This window comes from Musa acuminata, chromosome BXJ1-10 (genome assembly GCF_036884655.1).
Source record: "Musa acuminata AAA Group cultivar baxijiao chromosome BXJ1-10, Cavendish_Baxijiao_AAA, whole genome shotgun sequence".
Taxonomy (NCBI): Eukaryota; Viridiplantae; Streptophyta; class Magnoliopsida; order Zingiberales; family Musaceae; genus Musa; species Musa acuminata.
This window is the reverse complement of record NC_088336.1, coordinates 23742085-23759264: the sequence shown is the minus strand read 5'-3', so window position 1 is coordinate 23759264 and position 17180 is coordinate 23742085. Positions and strand designations below refer to the sequence as shown.

The 17180-nt window shown below is 39.4% G+C and overlaps 3 protein-coding genes across 3 annotated transcripts; 2 read left to right on the top strand and 1 right to left on the bottom strand.

The window, feature by feature from the left end:
- Positions 1-1027: 1027 nt before the first annotated feature.
- LOC104000906 (uncharacterized) lies at positions 1028-5774 on the top strand. The gene is made up of 5 exons (XM_009423060.3): positions 1028-1202; positions 1311-1411; positions 3407-3488; positions 3560-3633; positions 5274-5774. The coding sequence occupies exons 1-5, from the start codon at positions 1161-1163 to the stop codon at positions 5524-5526; spliced, it is 552 nt and encodes a 183-aa protein (XP_009421335.2). The 5' UTR covers positions 1028-1160; the 3' UTR covers positions 5527-5774.
- Positions 5775-6559: 785 nt separating this feature from the next.
- LOC104000907 (uncharacterized) lies at positions 6560-10716 on the bottom strand. Its single transcript, XM_009423061.3, has 4 exons — positions 10482-10716; positions 10194-10297; positions 7141-7270; positions 6560-6943 (listed from the first exon to the last, which is right to left on the bottom strand). The coding sequence occupies exons 1-4, from the start codon at positions 10578-10580 to the stop codon at positions 6905-6907; spliced, it is 372 nt and encodes a 123-aa protein (XP_009421336.1). The 5' UTR covers positions 10581-10716; the 3' UTR covers positions 6560-6904.
- A 458-nt stretch (positions 10717-11174) lies between these two features.
- On the top strand, positions 11175-15219 carry LOC104000908 (RHOMBOID-like protein 2). The gene is made up of 6 exons (XM_009423062.3): positions 11175-11723; positions 12289-12452; positions 13502-13665; positions 13768-14024; positions 14360-14486; positions 14915-15219. Exons 1-6 carry the CDS (start codon positions 11377-11379, stop codon positions 15026-15028), a joined length of 1173 nt encoding a protein of 390 aa, XP_009421337.2. The 5' UTR covers positions 11175-11376; the 3' UTR covers positions 15029-15219.
- Positions 15220-17180: the final 1961 nt, after the last annotated feature.

The following is a 17180-nucleotide window of genomic DNA, read 5'->3' as shown; positions in this document are numbered from 1 at the left end:
GATAAGCATCTTATAATAAGTTCATAGTATTATTACTTCTGTGATCAATATTGACGGAGATGTATGCTCCTATCTTATACTTAATTATAATTATGACATGTCGAGCATGGAATGCGATAGCATCTATCCGATTCGAGCATATGATGATACCACATAGTTATACTACATAGTTACGAGAATCATATATCATATCCATCTTGTTCGTTTGTAAAAAAAAAGAAAACTTTAGATATTTAAATTTTAATATTTTTTGACCTTGTTAGCGATCATCATAGTTAATTTAAAATTATTGGACAAATATACTAGAAATTTATAGACTTGAAGAATATATATACATATGCAAATCTAAATATTTTGCAGGGTAATTTTTTTAATCAGGATTTGAAAGGGACAGACATGCTATTGGCATACATCGAAAGGTTAGATATGTAAAGACACCCAATAATCATAACAACGATGGTTTGCCGTGCGGCGACGGCAAGCTAATGTCCTAATTAAGATGCATGATTTCGTTGCACGCATGGCATCGTTGGATGTGGATTAGCTCATGTAGCAACGCATCACAAGGACTACAAACATGGCCCACAGATTTGCATCTTGATAAGGTTCCACATTCATCACATATTCGTATTATTACGATACAGTGAATGATTCATCGAATTCATGGATTTGGATCCATTAAGCCATACGAGCTGTAGTGTCCCCACCTAGTCACAATAATAGTTCACGAACATATACTAACGAAGAAATTCTATTAAATAAACCCTTACATATTACTTCATAGAAATCAAGATATAAAATATAAATATTTTCATATAGAGCTATAGATAGTGCCCAATCCCCAAATTATCCAAGATAGATCTCCTTATACGTGGCTATTCATAATACTCGATTAATTGACGCCCCTTCGGTGCCACTTTCAAGCGGAGTCGTCAGATCACATGCCTTCAGATACGTGCAACGTCGTGATTGATACACTGACCCATGATCCGAACCCGATCTGTTCGTACATACCACGTTCCCGCATCAAACCGAGCACGGTCGAACCTAAAACCTAACGTGCTCGTGTGTGTCTCTCTCCTGTGCTCGGCATCGGCGCCGAGCAAGGAGGTCATCCTCTTGTCGGCCGCGGCTTCCACGGCGACGCGAAACGGAAGGACATGGCGAAGCGCGAGCTTTCGAGCACCCTCAAGAACCTAAAGGCGAGCCCTCGACATCCTCCGCCATCTCCAGGACTCCTCCCCCGCCTCTCTCTCTCTCTCTCAGCTCTTATCCCCAAACTGACGTAACCTTTTCTTCTCGGTTTCCAGTTCATGCAAAGGGCTGCCCAGAAGGATGAGAAGCCCAAGGAAGTCGAGAAGGCAACGCCCGGGGCAGACTTCGGCGCTCCCCCCTCCCCTGCCAGGAGATGGTACGCTCCGCTTATCTTTAGGGTTTTGCCCCTCTTGTTCCTGGAATGGACCGGTGTCTTTAAATTGATCTCATTAGAGTTTGATCTCGAACCAATTAATTGCCAAACAAGTATATTTATGCTTCTCTCCGGGTTTTATCTGCCATGCTTGCTTCGGACATGCTATGTAGAAAGCAAAGTTGATGTGGAGTTCCCTTGCAGAGCGATCAACACTTCTTATAGCAAATTGTCTTGTCAATGCTTGGAAGGGCATCGAAATATTGGGGTATCAGGAGGTAGATTGTGTCCATATAAACAAGTATATGAAGCTACTAGTATTGCATTGCATGCCGATGAATAGAGTCTTCAGTTTGAAGTCCATAGGGTGTATTAGCAAGTAGGTTTGGTGGTGGTCGGTTGGTCTTGGTACATGATTGAACATTCTGTTGCTCATGGTATTTTTTTGTAGAAGCACTCGGTGACAGCATTTTTCAGAGCGCTGAGACAGGACATTTGCTTTGTAGCTTTTCAAGTGCACTCTGTAAGAGACACTATATCCTACTAGGAGATCTTACATAATGCATGCGAGGAAATTATCAACAATTGTTGTCAATATTGTTTATTAACTAAAGGAACCATCCTATGAGTCATTTTTTTGTAATGTGTATGTCTCATAAAAGTCCCTAGAAGAAAAAAAAATATATATATATCTTAGAGCTTTTATTTAAAAAGAAAAGAGTGAGAAGGGAAGACTAACAGATACATTATTCGCAGAGGAACAGGATGATTAATGTGGAGAAAGTCATCAGGAGCTCTCCATGATCACTATGTGCTCGTCACTATGTTCCCTTAAATTGAAAGAAATAAAAAACAGTTGTAAGGCTAATTTGATCAGAATAGGGAGGTTTAGAAACATGTTAAGAAATTCAAAATGAGGATATCGAGATGTATGTGTGGGATTATTGGAAAAGATAGAATAAAAAAATGTTTACAATTAGGTTTATCTTCGTTTATAGATGGAAAAAAAAGAATGTCTTGGGATCATGGCTGCTAGTCAGATGTGGATTTCGATAAGATTCTTAATCATCCTACTCTTGATCTTTTCAAGCCTTTTGAGCTATCTCACATTTGATGTGCGTTATCTCTTTATCCCCATTGACAAGATTTCAGGGGTTTTTGGGGAGCTAAAATGAGGTTTTTGTTGAAAATCTTGGCTAACCACCAACTTGTAATGATCTATCGAATCATTTTCAATTATTTCTTTTCACGACATTTGCTTTTGCTTTTGAGGAAAATTTGTTGATTCTTGATGCACCTTCAATTAATTTATTTTTCAATATTAGTTGGAGAAAATTGTATTTATCATGTTCCTGCAGAACATGACCATAGATATATACGTTTCTATGGAATGTCGGACTATTTTCCGATTCTTTTTTCTAGGTTACTGAACAGCTTCTCATCCCAGTGTAGACAATCTTGGTATTGAAGTGTACTAGGGAAGAAAACATTCTTGCCTCCTTGGGCTTTATAAGATCCTTCATTTTCAATCTAGTTAACTTTCACATTTACTTGTTGCAGTTGTGTTCATGATGTGTTTGTTTTCTTCTCATTCTATTGCTACCCTCCTCCCTAGGATGTGTTGCCACTTCTGCTGAACATGACCATAGATGTATACGTTTCTATGGAATGTCAGACTACTTTCCGATTCTTTTTTCTAGGTTACCGAACAGCTTCTCATCCCAGTGTAGACAATCTTGGTATTGAAGTGTACTAGGGAAGAAAACATTCTTGCCTCCTTGGGCTAAGATCCTTCATTTTCAATCTAGTTAACTTTCACATTTACTTGTTGCGGTTGTGTTCATGATGTGTTTGTTTTCTCCTCATTCTATTGCTACCCTCCTCCCTAGGATGTGTTGCCACTTCTGCCTTCCGCCTTCACTATTTGAGATTGAGCTGCCAGTTGTTTCTTTCACCCATTCTCCTCTCTATTCTATGTTTACACATCTCTCTCTGCAGCGTTGTTATCATGGATGGGGATCCTCATCCAGCAGCCCTTAAAGGTCGGATGTCGTTTCAGAGTTTCAATCCTTCCATAGATGTGAGTCATGAAAAATTGTTTAAAAAGTTGTATCCTTTTCTTGGCACCCCTAAAAGAAGATTGTCTTGCAGAAACTAAATGAAGAGGCTGCAAATAACCAGCAAAATAGATCTGGTACCTCAAATAATGGTGGAATTTCTAAAAGGTGCAATGTTTGTCCTTTCTTTTTAGTACATCTGAATTCTGCATTTAGTGTTTTATTGGTTACACTGACACTTAAGTTGCTTCACTGTCAATTATATGATGCATAGTTATCTTTCTTTGGAATATCTTTTCTCCAATGTTTGTTTGATGGAACTAAAAAGAATTGAAAAAAAATGTTTTCTAAATTAATTTTTAAAGATCTCATCTCAAAAACATAGTAATTTATTTTTTCCTTCTATTTTAAATACAAGAAGAGTAGAAAAATAGTTTTCCTTTTCCTATGAACCAAACCACTTGAATATATTTTCAGTGAAAAATCACTTTCCACCTTTTATGCTGCAACCAAACAGACCTAAGTTGATCTTTGTATCTCCCTCTGTGTATGTGTATGTGTGTGTACATATGTATATATAGCTAGTCCTTTGCACCATGAACATATCTGGCACATAACTTGTCAGGGCCTCCGAAGCTAAAACAAGCGAGAGTGAGGAAAAAAAAAAGAAAAGAAAACTGGAAACATGAGATTGACTTTGTCATATTTTGTTCATGGTGGTTAATTTTTATTCTTACCTAAGCTTATTTGTAAAAGTTTGAATTTGGAGACCTGTACCATGTTTGCATCATTGTTCAATTTAGTATATATAGAATTTCTATAATCGAGATTCCTTTGCCATGAACTTTGTGACACATGCATAATTTGGATAATTTGGATGGACCTTGATTAAATTAAAATAACCAAGGTAGAGTGAAGATAGAATATAAAAGAAAGTTTGAGATTTGCCCTCCTGTTGTGTTAGGGGAAATCGTTGTTGACGTATGAGTTAACCCGACATGGTCCAAACCTGAGGGCGTAGGAGTGTCCAAGGTGGTGGTTGAGGTGTCTCCGAGTGAGAAGTGAGCTCCTGAGGCGTCACTTGCACTAAAATCGATATCAGGGGAAATTTTCCGACGTGGTCCTTCAGATGTTGAAGTTAATGACCGAGGTCTCTTAGTGGGTGTGGGTTTTTTCTTGGAAAGAGAGTCCTTTGGCGTAGCGCCAGAGATTAACTTTTATATTTGATTTTAGAGGGGACAATCTGTAATCGCCCCAACGTCCCCCTGTTAGCGTTTGGTCCATGTGAGCAATAGAAGGGAGACAACCCTGAACGACATGCTTTGGACTTTTGTCCACGTGGGCAGACGGGTGGAAGGTGACCTGAACCTTTTCCTTCCATGATAGCTTCTATGTGGCAATTATCTATCGGATAATGGTTGACCATTAATATATTTGCTATCATGTTTGTTTGCAACGTATTGACACACCTTGGCATCAAGTTAATTTGATAAAATGCTTACATGCTGGGGAGCATTAATTACCCAATTGATTGTTAATTGACAATTCAATTAGTCCAAGTAGCATCTAGAGTTTCTCATTAATATACATTCAACTTGATACATTGAACGAATGAGGAGGTTCCATGTATGTACTTAGTACCAATATTTTTTGACCTGCGTTATTGTATTTGTAGACTACTTACTGATATAATGGATCTCTTAGGAAATCATGGTATCTTATCTCGAGTTATTTTCTTTCTGGCTGTGTTGTTTCAGTCTTGGCTTCCTGTGCATACATTCTGAGAACTTTAGCTGTTGTTAATGCAGAATGGACGAAGCCTCCGCTGCAACAGACTTGCGAACAGGTAGTTCAAAAAATGTTTCTGACCTAGACCTCAAGAGGAAGCAAGCAGAATCAGAGACTGACAAAACAACTCCTCAGAAGTTACCGAAAAGTGCAAGTGAGGTCGGTGGGCAACCGAGGATCAGTAATGATAGGAGAGCTTCTCATAAGCAGCAGAAACGTGAAAAGCTGGACTGGAATCTTCTAAGACCACCAAAATCTGGAAACAGGGGTTAGCACACTGTGACATACATTTGCATTTTTCACATTCCAACTTGCTGTCGTTTTGTTCCTTGAGATTCTGTTGTTTGTTCTTCACTTGGTGAGTGCCAATCTGCTTTCTTGCTGTAACCCTGTATCTTAGAACCAGTTTAGCGTTGAGCTTTGTTATTGTGGACGCAGCCCATCTTTTCTTCTCGTGTTCCATCGTGTCATTATCAAATATAGGGTATCGATATTTACATCAATAAACTTATCGATCACTATGTGGATGGCAAAACCAAGAAATTTAATTTTTTTACTTTGTTCAATATGTGCTGATCGATATTTACCGGATTGTCTGTGTCGATAACTGGGTTTAGTCCTGATCTGATTTGATTCGGTTTTGATACGTCAGAACCAAATCTGGTTCAACGAATTGAGATCGAACTGGAAACAACATCATGATGGTTCCATGATCACGATTCTGGATGAAACCGGAACAGGATCATAGGGTTATGAAATCGGAATCACGGTATTTCAAAATGGAAATTGAAATGACTTGAAACCGGTCAAATTCTCATTCCAAATTTGGCAAAACCAAGACTGCCAATTCTGGAACAGTGGAGATTGGATGACGAGCCTCTTAAACCCTAATGCCTAATTCCATGATCTCTCATGCTCCTCGCTTCATGTTAGCCGCTGCCTGTATCCATCACTGCCGATCGGTTTTCTCATTTTCATTTGTAGCAACTTTCTCTTCCCTGCCTCCCCTCCCCTCGTCTCTGTTTCGACTACCATCCCTGGTTCCCCTTCGCCTTCTCCCTTGTCTCCTTTGCTACCACTTCCCCCCCCTCTCTCTCTCCACCCCCACCACCACCACCAACCCCACGAAGGGAGAGAGAGAAAAAAAAAAGAAAGCATAAACACCGTATAAGACTTCCATATCACTAAAAAATAAAACACCAACAGACCAAAATTCCCAACTTTTTGAGAGGAAAAAAAAAGCCAATGGCAACACAGAATCCTTCATCCAATTTAAGGAAGATTAGCAACAATGACCTCATAATGCTAAGAATTTAACTTGCAAATTGTTTTCATTGATTTGTCATGAGAGAATCCCCTACGATTTGTGCAACCTTATTACTGCTTGAAATGTCAGTGTCTAAGATTGGAAGATGAAAAATAACAGGAACCCCGTGGTACTGAAAATGTACTATAAAACCAAATGCTGCAGTTACACGTACTGTTTCTCCATCCATTCTGGTGGAAAATAAAACAAATCACAGAGAACACCTCCAATCAATAAATCTGCTGCTTTTTCCTAATTAATTTTAAGGCCAAATGGCGGGGCTCCATGTAGCTCAGCAGTTTCGTATCCAGGTTCCAGATAAAATTGGAATTACACTCTAACTATTCAAAAGTGTGCCAAACTGTATACCAGAATCCAAGCGAGCTGCATCCAAAAAGGCCTTTCTTATGATCAAGCTAAATTTAACAAGGCATTAGTTATGATGCCAAGAATGGCTGTCCTGCGCAATCTAGTTGTCGCATGAACTGTGGCCATCTTAGAACTATAACATGGAAACCTAGCAATGGGTGTAATTGTGATTCTTGAATAGAAATGACAAACACAAGATCAAGAAATTATACCAGAAACAGGCTGAATGAAGCAAAAAGCCCCTCCTGAAGTAACGCTCCATGACCTCCAAAATCTTCTTCATCAATTTTCAGCACATATGTATAATACCCATATATAATACCAGAAGATAGCAGCAAAAATCTGTAGATAGTGACAGAAAAAAAAATTGTCATAAGAGATACTGAAAATGAAAGAGAAAAAAATAACGGATAATTTGTTATTTCTGCCTGCTGATAATTATCATTTCTCTTCTTTATGTTCATAATAGGAAAACATAGCCACATCAAGAGAAAAGTCAACGCTTCACCATATTATATGACCATGATGAATCATTTATTTTTCATACTGCTTTTGTGATTCTTTGTAACAAAATTTTTCTTTTCTATATTCTAAACTGTATAACTAGAGATTTTTCAAATCAAAGCATATAATATTAGCAAACTGCAGGAACTTCAACCAGCAGAACAACTAATATGATAATAGTCAAAACAAACATACATACATAAGATACAGAAACAACAAGCCTAACCTGGAATTTAGATCCCACTGCCAGATCCAAGAAAAAGAATCCACAAAATACGTAAACAAGTACGAAGTATGACTAATACCCAAATACGTGGGACATTATGGCTGCTATGTTGTCTGTGTTGTTGCAAGTGCAAAGAATGACTAGTAGCTGCAGCACAAATCTACAACTTCCTCTCATGCATGCCAGACCTTAAGAAAGCAACAGAGAATCCACATTTTATGGACAATATTACATTAATATGTTTCGACTGCTTATATCAGTTAATTACCACAGAGCAGCAATATGAAAATTGAATATATCTTGTAGAATCATCTGGTTGTTATATATACACATCAAGATAATGGAAGCATCTTCGAACAATTTTATCCAGATACTGAGAAACCCTTCCTTGCAGAAGTTGAATTAATACTATAAGAAGATCTAAAGCACAACTAAAACAAGATAAATATTAGGACCAGGAAGAATTCACAATTGACCTCCTTGTACCGGACATACAACGCATGATTAGGGGACTAACAATCCCTGATAGAAGAGCAATACCTCCTAATAAAAAACCCAAACAGAAACAAAATACGGATAGTTCTGGACTACTAAATAGAAAATTAGCTGTTAGCATCAAATATTAGCTATTTGAATATTTTATACTGATCTGTCATTTGATCACCATATTAGAACAAATCTTGATCTCTAAATTTCAGTGCCTAATCAAATAAAATTCTAAAGAGCAGTAGTGGAAATATGTATAGCATTCCCTTCTTATAGTTCCACTATTTATAAGTCAGGTAATTGATGACATATGCAAGGGTCATAAAAGATTTGTATTATACAATAAAAAGAGAAATATGAACAAAAGCTAGGAGATGAGATTGCTAATTATTTATTAGAGAACTCACTCTTTGAATAAAAACGTTGTCACAACTAGGCTGGTACAACCACTTCAATAAAATAATAAATCAACTATATAATAAAGAGTAATAAATTAAGAGAACAATCATTATCATTGCAGTCTAAAGTACCCAAAGGATGTCACAGCCTTATGATATGACACCACCATTCTAGATTGTGATACAAAACACTCCAAGGCCCACATCAGAGTCAATGCCAAACTGGTGGGTCTTACCTAACACTGCATCATTGCATCCTGTAAGCAGCAAACTTTCCTATCCGAAGGTCTTTGAGTAGACAGGTGATGGGATTGGGATAGAGACCCCAACTTCAAGCTAGCACTAGAAAGGAAGAGAGTTTGATTTGGGTAAACAAGGATACAGGAAATTAGTTGCGAAGAAGCATCAATACAGATTCGGGATATCAATAAAATACTATGTGGATACTCTAACGCATCAACCCTTGAAAAGAACAGGCCATGATTCTTGGAATAGATAGGTAAAGTGATTGAGCAAAAAAGGTTTTGAATTAGGATAAGTGGTATTAGCACCTATGAAGTGTGAATACCAGACAACACACCAATCAAACACACAACATAGATATGCCCCCCCATACACTAAATCTTGGAAAAAGAAAGGATATGAAATGAAATGGATGCAGCAATAAACATATTTTGAATCTATAATATTATATATGACAAAGTTTGACACGTCTAAAGTGCTATAGTAAGTAGTAATATAGTATAGTTCATCTAACTACTTAGTAATTAAACTAACATCTTTAACCTATTATTTCTACTTATATATTATGCCAAGTTCCTAAAACATCTGATCTCTTTAACGATGACTAAAAAACTAGTTACTTCGAATGTATCTTTCATGCATCTAATACATACCCCAAAAGTATCTTGCATGCATCTAATCAGTTATGTGACAAGAAACTAAAAGTATTTATGTCTTATAAATTAGCATAATCAATTGATGAAGAATGGCAAGCACAAAAAGGTGACTTGAAGAAGCAAAAAGTATACAGAAAGGCAAGATTGTACGGTTGCCATTACTTTGTGGCAGACCAGTCATCACATAATTGCCGAGCTAGGAACAATGAGACACAGCATTGTAATTTTTTTTTCTTATATGTTTGAAAGTATCTCATAAAATGTCAATAAAAAATCTCAGTAGAAAGAGTAACTAAACCTGCTAATAACTCATTAACAAGTACAAAAACTAAAATATGTTAAATAAAAAATGCATAGTTTCTGCATCAGAACATGGATGAATGAATCGTAGCTTCTTGCTAGAACTAATAAACATCTTGAATTATCAAACATGCTTTAGATTAAACCTGACCAATCAATGAACAAGCTAATCCACTGCTGGTTGACTATCCATACAATACAGAATTAGGTATCTCATAAAATCGTACCCTCCCTACTACATATCAACTGAAAATTCAGTTTTTCATCAGAGTAACATACCATATCGAACTTTGGTGGCAGTATACGAATCACTATTTTCGAAGCTACCAAAATTAGGTATCGGATACAAACTATTTGATAAATTAACCGATGAAAGAAATACTCTTTGGAACAAATCACTAAAACGGTCTATCTCTAATATGACATCTGGGGTGGTGAGCCGCGGAACTTACAAAGCAATCCAGATAGCACCGACCAAGGGAATGGCGCCCCACAACAGTCCACACGCGAGGCCCAACCCCTGCCGGATCCAGTGCAGAACATCCCCCAGTTGATCCTACAACAACAAGAAGCTTACAGAAATCACGCTAGATTCACAATGACAACAGATCGAATCTACGCGCCTCGCAGAGGAAGAAGATGATATCAAATTCGACCGAACAGAAGTCCTAAATCTGGCGCGACTTGTTTAGTTACCGAAGTAAGAACACAACCACCCCACGGGATGGACGCGTGCGTACCTTATCCCAAGAAGCCTCGGGATCAAGCAATTTAGCGAATTTAGAGGGGAGGGCGTGCCCGTTCTGCTGCCGCTGCTTGGTTGATTTGACCTTCTTCATGTTCGAATCCGATCGCTGCTTGCCAAGCGAGGAGCGTACGCTTCGATCGGATCTCCGGGAGACCGCAAGGAACTCTTAGGGTTTGCTTTGGCTATTCCCGTCAGGGCTGGGAGATTCTACTTGACCGCAGGTCTTGCGATGGGGAGTAATGACCAGCGGAGTAATCCTTATTACCATTACGTGTCATTTCGCCATTGGCGAAACAGTGCTTTAACCTAATAATTAACTGGAACGGATGTCATATCAAATACCAAATCACGATTCATATTGGTCCACATTGGCCCATTAACGTTTCTCTTTTGGCCCATGTTGGCCCAAATCTGCCAATTCTGCGTTAAAGCAAGCTGTACACGTGTTTGACTGTGCGCCGTACATATGGTCATCGATCGCACGACAAAGTCTACATGTGAAAAGGGTTAATTTTCTTGACCAAAACTATGTCATTAAGCGAAGGATTATTATAATCACCGAGGAGAGCATCGACCGAATCACAATGATTATTTGAAATCGAGCCACGTGTCCTTTGGTATATTGGCGATGGTTAATTGTTGCTTATATATATATATATATATAACGGACAGTACTTCAAACAAGGCGGCGAGTCGGTAGAAGATGTTGAGCGGATTTGATCGAGTCCGGTTAGGTTGCTTGAGAGCCTGATGACGACGACAGCCACAACCACCCCCGGTTGACTTTGAGAGGGACTCGGTGCTCTTCCTGCTCTCTCTCTTCCCACCAAGTCTTCTAATCCTGTTCTTCGACTCTCAACCGCAACCACTTCTTGGTCGGGGAGGGAATGGGAAAGGAGAGCGCATCCGCGGCGGCGAGGGAGGATGAGGCCAAGTTGCAGCCGTGGCGGGGGGACGGCGGCGACGCCCACCAGCACGAAATCGATCCCCCGCACCCGGTGGCGGCTCCGCCTACCGCGCGGGCGAAGCCGCCGCAGCGGCAGCGGGACGAGCGGTGGCGGCCGTGGCTGGTGCCCACGATCTTCGTGGCGAACGTGGCGATGTTCGTGATCACGATGTACGTCAACGACTGCCGCAAGAACAACTCCATCCGCTCCTGCGTCCTCCCTTCGCTCGGCCGGTTCTCCTTCGAGCCCCTCAAGCAGAACCCCCTCCTCGGCCCTTCTGCCAAAACGTCAATCCCCCATCTCCGCTCCCTTTTTAGCGTTTTATTTCGCTGAACAAATTTACATGGTTTTGTTTATTTAGATTTATTATGTGGTCTGGAATCCGCTTTCCAGATGATGGTGGTAGATGCGAAGGGTTTTTGTTGGTGAATTGTTGCTGTGCTTGATGTCAGTGTGTTATGTTTGATCCTTTTCCTGCAAGCTTTTCTCGCATTACATCATGATTTCACATTCTTGTTATACTGTTTCCATCTTCCTTCTTCACTTTATACAGAACGCTTATTTTCTCTGCATCCTGAGGCACTTCCTTTTAGCTGATTAATGCATATCTAGTGTGATTATACCCATTTCTTTATGTTTCGTCCTTTTAGGTGGCATTGTCGTTTTAAGTTACTTTCCTGTTAAACTGAAAATGAATAATTGTAATGCTCATGCCATGTTTTACTTCATATGTTAATTTGAGAAATATTGAGTATATTTATATCAGTGGATCGCCTTTGATATTTCCTGGCATGTGTTGATGTTCCTCCATCGATACAGTTTTAGTGACATCATCTGTTTCCAATGATGCAGGCTACAAAAGATGGGAGGCCTAGTAGTTGACAAAGTAGTTCATGGTCACCAAGGATGGCGTCTCATTAGCTGCATTTGGCTACACGGTGGAGTCATCCATCTACTAGCTAATATGTTGTGCCTCTTATTGATTGGAATTAGACTCGAACAAGAATTTGGATTCGGTATGCTACGAAATTATACATTGGAATTATTGTTAATTCAGATTGTGGATCATTTTTATAAGCACTTATTACGATTGTTATCTCAGAATAAACATTTGTTGCAAGTGGACACTGGAGGAGCATTAACTAATGTTTAATCATTCATGGCTTTTTCTAGTCATCCTAGTTATAGTGTTATACCTTGTTGCCTGCTGCTGCAGAACTTAATTAACTAATGAATTGCAGTAACTCAGGTTTATAGTTTATACTTTATGCTCAAGAGGCACAAATGGTAATATATCCCTGAAAGATAAGCAATTCTGTTGCCCCTACCATATGTCGTCCTTGTATATTTAGCGGTTGATATTATCAAGTGCGCACTTATCATCTAAGAGTAGGATTGACATGGCAGTGTTCACCAAATGGTTGCATAGAAAACCTCAAATATTTTGGTTTCTGGTTCTGGGATTGGCCTTCCAGCATCTCAGACATATTTGAGTTGTCGATCACACATCTGATCCTGTATTTTATAACACCACAATGATATAGGTAAATTGCAATTTTCTTATCTACTTCTGGTATTTATGTACTATCAATTTTAACAGTTGCAAGTAAAGGTTTCAGTTGAACTAACCGTAAGAGCCTCATGCCTGGTGCATGACAAGGTTGGGACTAGTAAGTGTTAAAGTAATCAGCCTCGTTTACAAGTTCTTACTAACACATAGTATGGTAATATCTTGATTAGCAGCAACGGCCAGTTGTATCATCCCCTTTAGCTGTTTGCAACAGGTTAATTTACCTAACACATGTGGAGTTCACTTTCTTTGAAATGTGAGGCTATAAATGTTAGCAGAAATTAAAACATGTTTATGTTGGATTCATCTTTTGTTCTAGCATCATACCCTGTGGTAGCTGATTAAGTATATGCCAGGTGATTATTATCATAACTGATCTTTTGGTCTTTTGACCACATAAAGCATTATACTGTTTTGTTTGTCTGTTCTACTGTGTTTTGAATCACTTGAATGATGATGCATCATCTGAGAACCAAATTAATACTTCTTTGACAGTGAGAATTGGCCCTCTATATGTCATCGCTGGAGTTGGTGGAAGCTTGTTGTCTGCTCTTTTTGTCCAAGCAAGTGTCTCTGTTGGTGCTTCTGGTGCTCTTTTTGGGTTGCTTGGAGCCATGCTTTCAGAACTTATAACAAATTGGACAATTTATGCTAATAAGGTATCTAAAAATGTTGCAATGCATGAGAGTAAGGACGTTCATTTGATCTTAATTTCTTGCCTTATTACAACCAATTATCTAATAAGCCTTTGTTTATGTCAGTTTGCCGCATTGATATCTCTCATCCTGATAGTTTCGATTAACTTGGGTCTCGGAATCCTCCCCCACATCGACAACTTTGCTCACATAGGAGGATTCATTACAGGGTTCCTTCTTGGATTTGTCCTTCTAATCCGCCCACAATATGGATATAGAAGCCAAAAGTACAATCCTCTCGGATATAATGGCCCAGCAAAGAACAAACACATGATATACCAATATGTGCTATGGGTTGCTAGTGCCATCTTATTAATTGTCGGGTAACTATCCGAAACATGTTTTTACAGTCAAGCCTGGAGTCCATTCCTTTCACTAATATTCTGCAAAACTTTTGTGCACGTTATTATGTCTACCTGTTGCATCATTGGGAAAACGGCAAAGAAGTTTAACGATCAGAAATCCATCTTCTCTGCTGTTATGCTGTTCTTTGTGTTCTGTATGTTTTGATTCAAATTAGTTATTGTCTATATCTAACACATATGTGCCCAAAGATAATCCATCCAGTTTAATGGCTTTATCAGAAACTAAATTCCTATTCAAAGAATCTGTCCATTTATTCACTGTTTTCTAATAAGCTGCTGTACAATATCTGCAGGTTGACTGTATCTCTGATTTTGCTGTTCAGAGGGTTCAATGGAAATGATCACTGCTCATGGTGCCATTATCTAAGCTGCGTACCCACTTCAAAATGGAGCTGCAAACAAGGAACAGAATCATGCCAGGTAGGGTGTCTTATTATGCCCATCTTATTTAGAAGAATGTTGATGGTATCTAGTTCCATGTTGAAGTCAAAGATTGTCTCTTAAATCAGTTAGTAGGCTATGGCTCCTTGGACTTTTGGTCAGCACCACAATTTGGCAGATGCCTTTTTGGACAAGCATAGTATACATTGACAGGAGCAAATGAATCTGCAAAGCATACTTCCTTTAGTTGATTGAGCTCAGGGGTAAATTCTGCACATGAATGTAATCTAAATCCTAAAGACAGCCGAAGCACTGTTTATTAACTTCGTGAGAATAGGTTGATCCGGTTACCACTGTTATCATTCCAAGGGCCACATTGTGGGACAATTGGACACATCCACAACCTAATGACAGAAATCTGTGTTTTCATGCACTTGATAATTCTCATATATGTCTTCTTGTTGCAGGTTTTCGAAAGTGGTAACCAATGGAACATAACCTGCCAAGACAGTGGGAGAAGCCGAATATTCATAAATGCAACTCAATCTATGGATGACCTGTGTTATCAGCTGTGCAGTTAGCAAGCAACACTCATTCCATTCTACTGGTCTCTTATTTGGTATACTCATTTAAATTCAGATCTACCAGTTGTTTTTTTTTTTTTTAATTAGCACATACATGCGTGTACAAAAGTCAGTTATCAGATTTACCCTACACAATTTTTTTCAGAATAAATTTATGCATGAAAAGTTGTGATTGTTCATGCTTGTCATTTCTCCTGTATGATCTCTGTCTGAGGCCAAGAAAACTTGTTTCTCATGGTTGTGGCTGCAGCCATGATGGTAGTAGTAAGAGGCCAGCATAGTGGAAGAGGCTGGAGAAACATCATCCTCACATCCACCTTTTGACAAAAGCATAATGTCCTTTACTTTGATGTTAACATATCTGCCAACTCTGTTGATCTGCTAGAATCAATTGTCCTTCTCCTCAAAGGGGAAAATTGATCTTAATTTTTTATCAATATAATTACATTAAAAACTTACATCAGTAGATAAAACATGATCTATTAATTTATATTCTTAAAAATATTCTTGACTCCCCCTTCATGAGTGAATGACACAGTTTAAAGAAAACCATTATAAACATGACCCAAATGTTTCTTTCTGATATCGATCAATATAATTACGCATAAAAATTGAAATCAGTAGATGTGACATGCTAATAGAAGGGGAGGGGTGGGTGATCAGGTGATCACAAGTATTCAAGATGGAGGAGAGCTAACACCATCAATCAATATGGGATTAGTTTTCTCACACGCATGAAACGTAAAAGAAAGGGGAAAAAAAATCAAGAAAAAGAATAACCGAAACAAAGCAAGCACGGGGCTCATATCAAGTGTATTTGGTGGAGAAGCCGTCATCGTGGCGGACGCCCGGAGATCTACGGCGGGAACGAGGGGGAAGGGAAGAAGGAGGAGGAAGAGGAGGAGGAAAGATACCAAGCCAATACAGCGGCACCTTAGCTTCCCCCCCTCCGCCCCCTCCACCTCCACCCCCGTCGCCGCCACAACAGATCGCGGGGGCCCTCCAACCCCACTCCAGCCCTCTCTCTTTCTAATCACCGCCCCCCGGACGACTGATAACAAGAAGAATAAAAGAAGACGAGAAAGGAAAACGAAAAACCCAACCACAGCGTAAGACGTGCTTCGCCGACGGCTATGCCCACCGAAACCCTAACCCCGCGGCTTTTATCGTTCGATGCTTGGCTAAAAAGACCAGAATGCCCTTAATTCTGCTTGCTGCACCCTGTTTGTTTGATATGGAGATGATGATGATATGAATGAATTATACATCAACGTTACACCGCCGTGTATGCCCGTTGGGAACGTTACCCTCGACAGGATATGACGTCACTTAGATTGGAAATGGTGGAGCAGCATCGTTTGATGACCGAAAAAGCTTCATCCATGTGGGGGACGAACTCTCCTCAGCCATTCTTTGTTGCCCCCTTCTCTACGGCTTGACGAAGGATGAGATTCCTGTCTCTCTCTTTCGCACTAGACCATCCATTGAGCTTCCCGGGCTATACTTGCTGTTTCTTCCGTCACATACATTTAATTTATCTTCTTCCTCCTCGGTGCTTGTGCCTTGACCTGACCTAGGAGTGCTTTAATGGCAGATGGAGAGCCTCGTAGCTCTCAGTGTCCTTTCCCATCATTCATGCATGCAGTGGTGAGGAGGAGTTGTTCCCATCTCATGTTGTTCATGGTGGTGTCACTTCAAGGTTCTCGTCATTAAAAAAGACAGGCCATGATCATACAAGATTTGCATCAAAGCTTTTCAGCTTATGTGCTATCAGAGAGGAAGCATCTGACTGTGCTTTACATATCTTTAAGAAGGGACAAAAATCATGAGAGCTAATGACTTCCATTTGCTATTCAGCAAATCAGAAATACCAAAACAAAATCGTTCTTTACAGTTTCAGTTTCTTTTGGGAAGCTGAACGGCAGAAGCTCATGTTTGAAGTGCTGAAACCCTATCACAAAGGAAGAACATGAACGACAACGATTCATCTCTAATCTGTATGCCTCCTTAGTCCCCCCCCCTCCCAGTGTGCATTGCCATAATATTCTCAGCATCCGCTCATTTACTCTTAACTCCACTTTATGTATTGTTACTGTCGACCACAAGATATGTATCGGTTTCATCGAATCTAAGTCTGAGGTGTTACAAT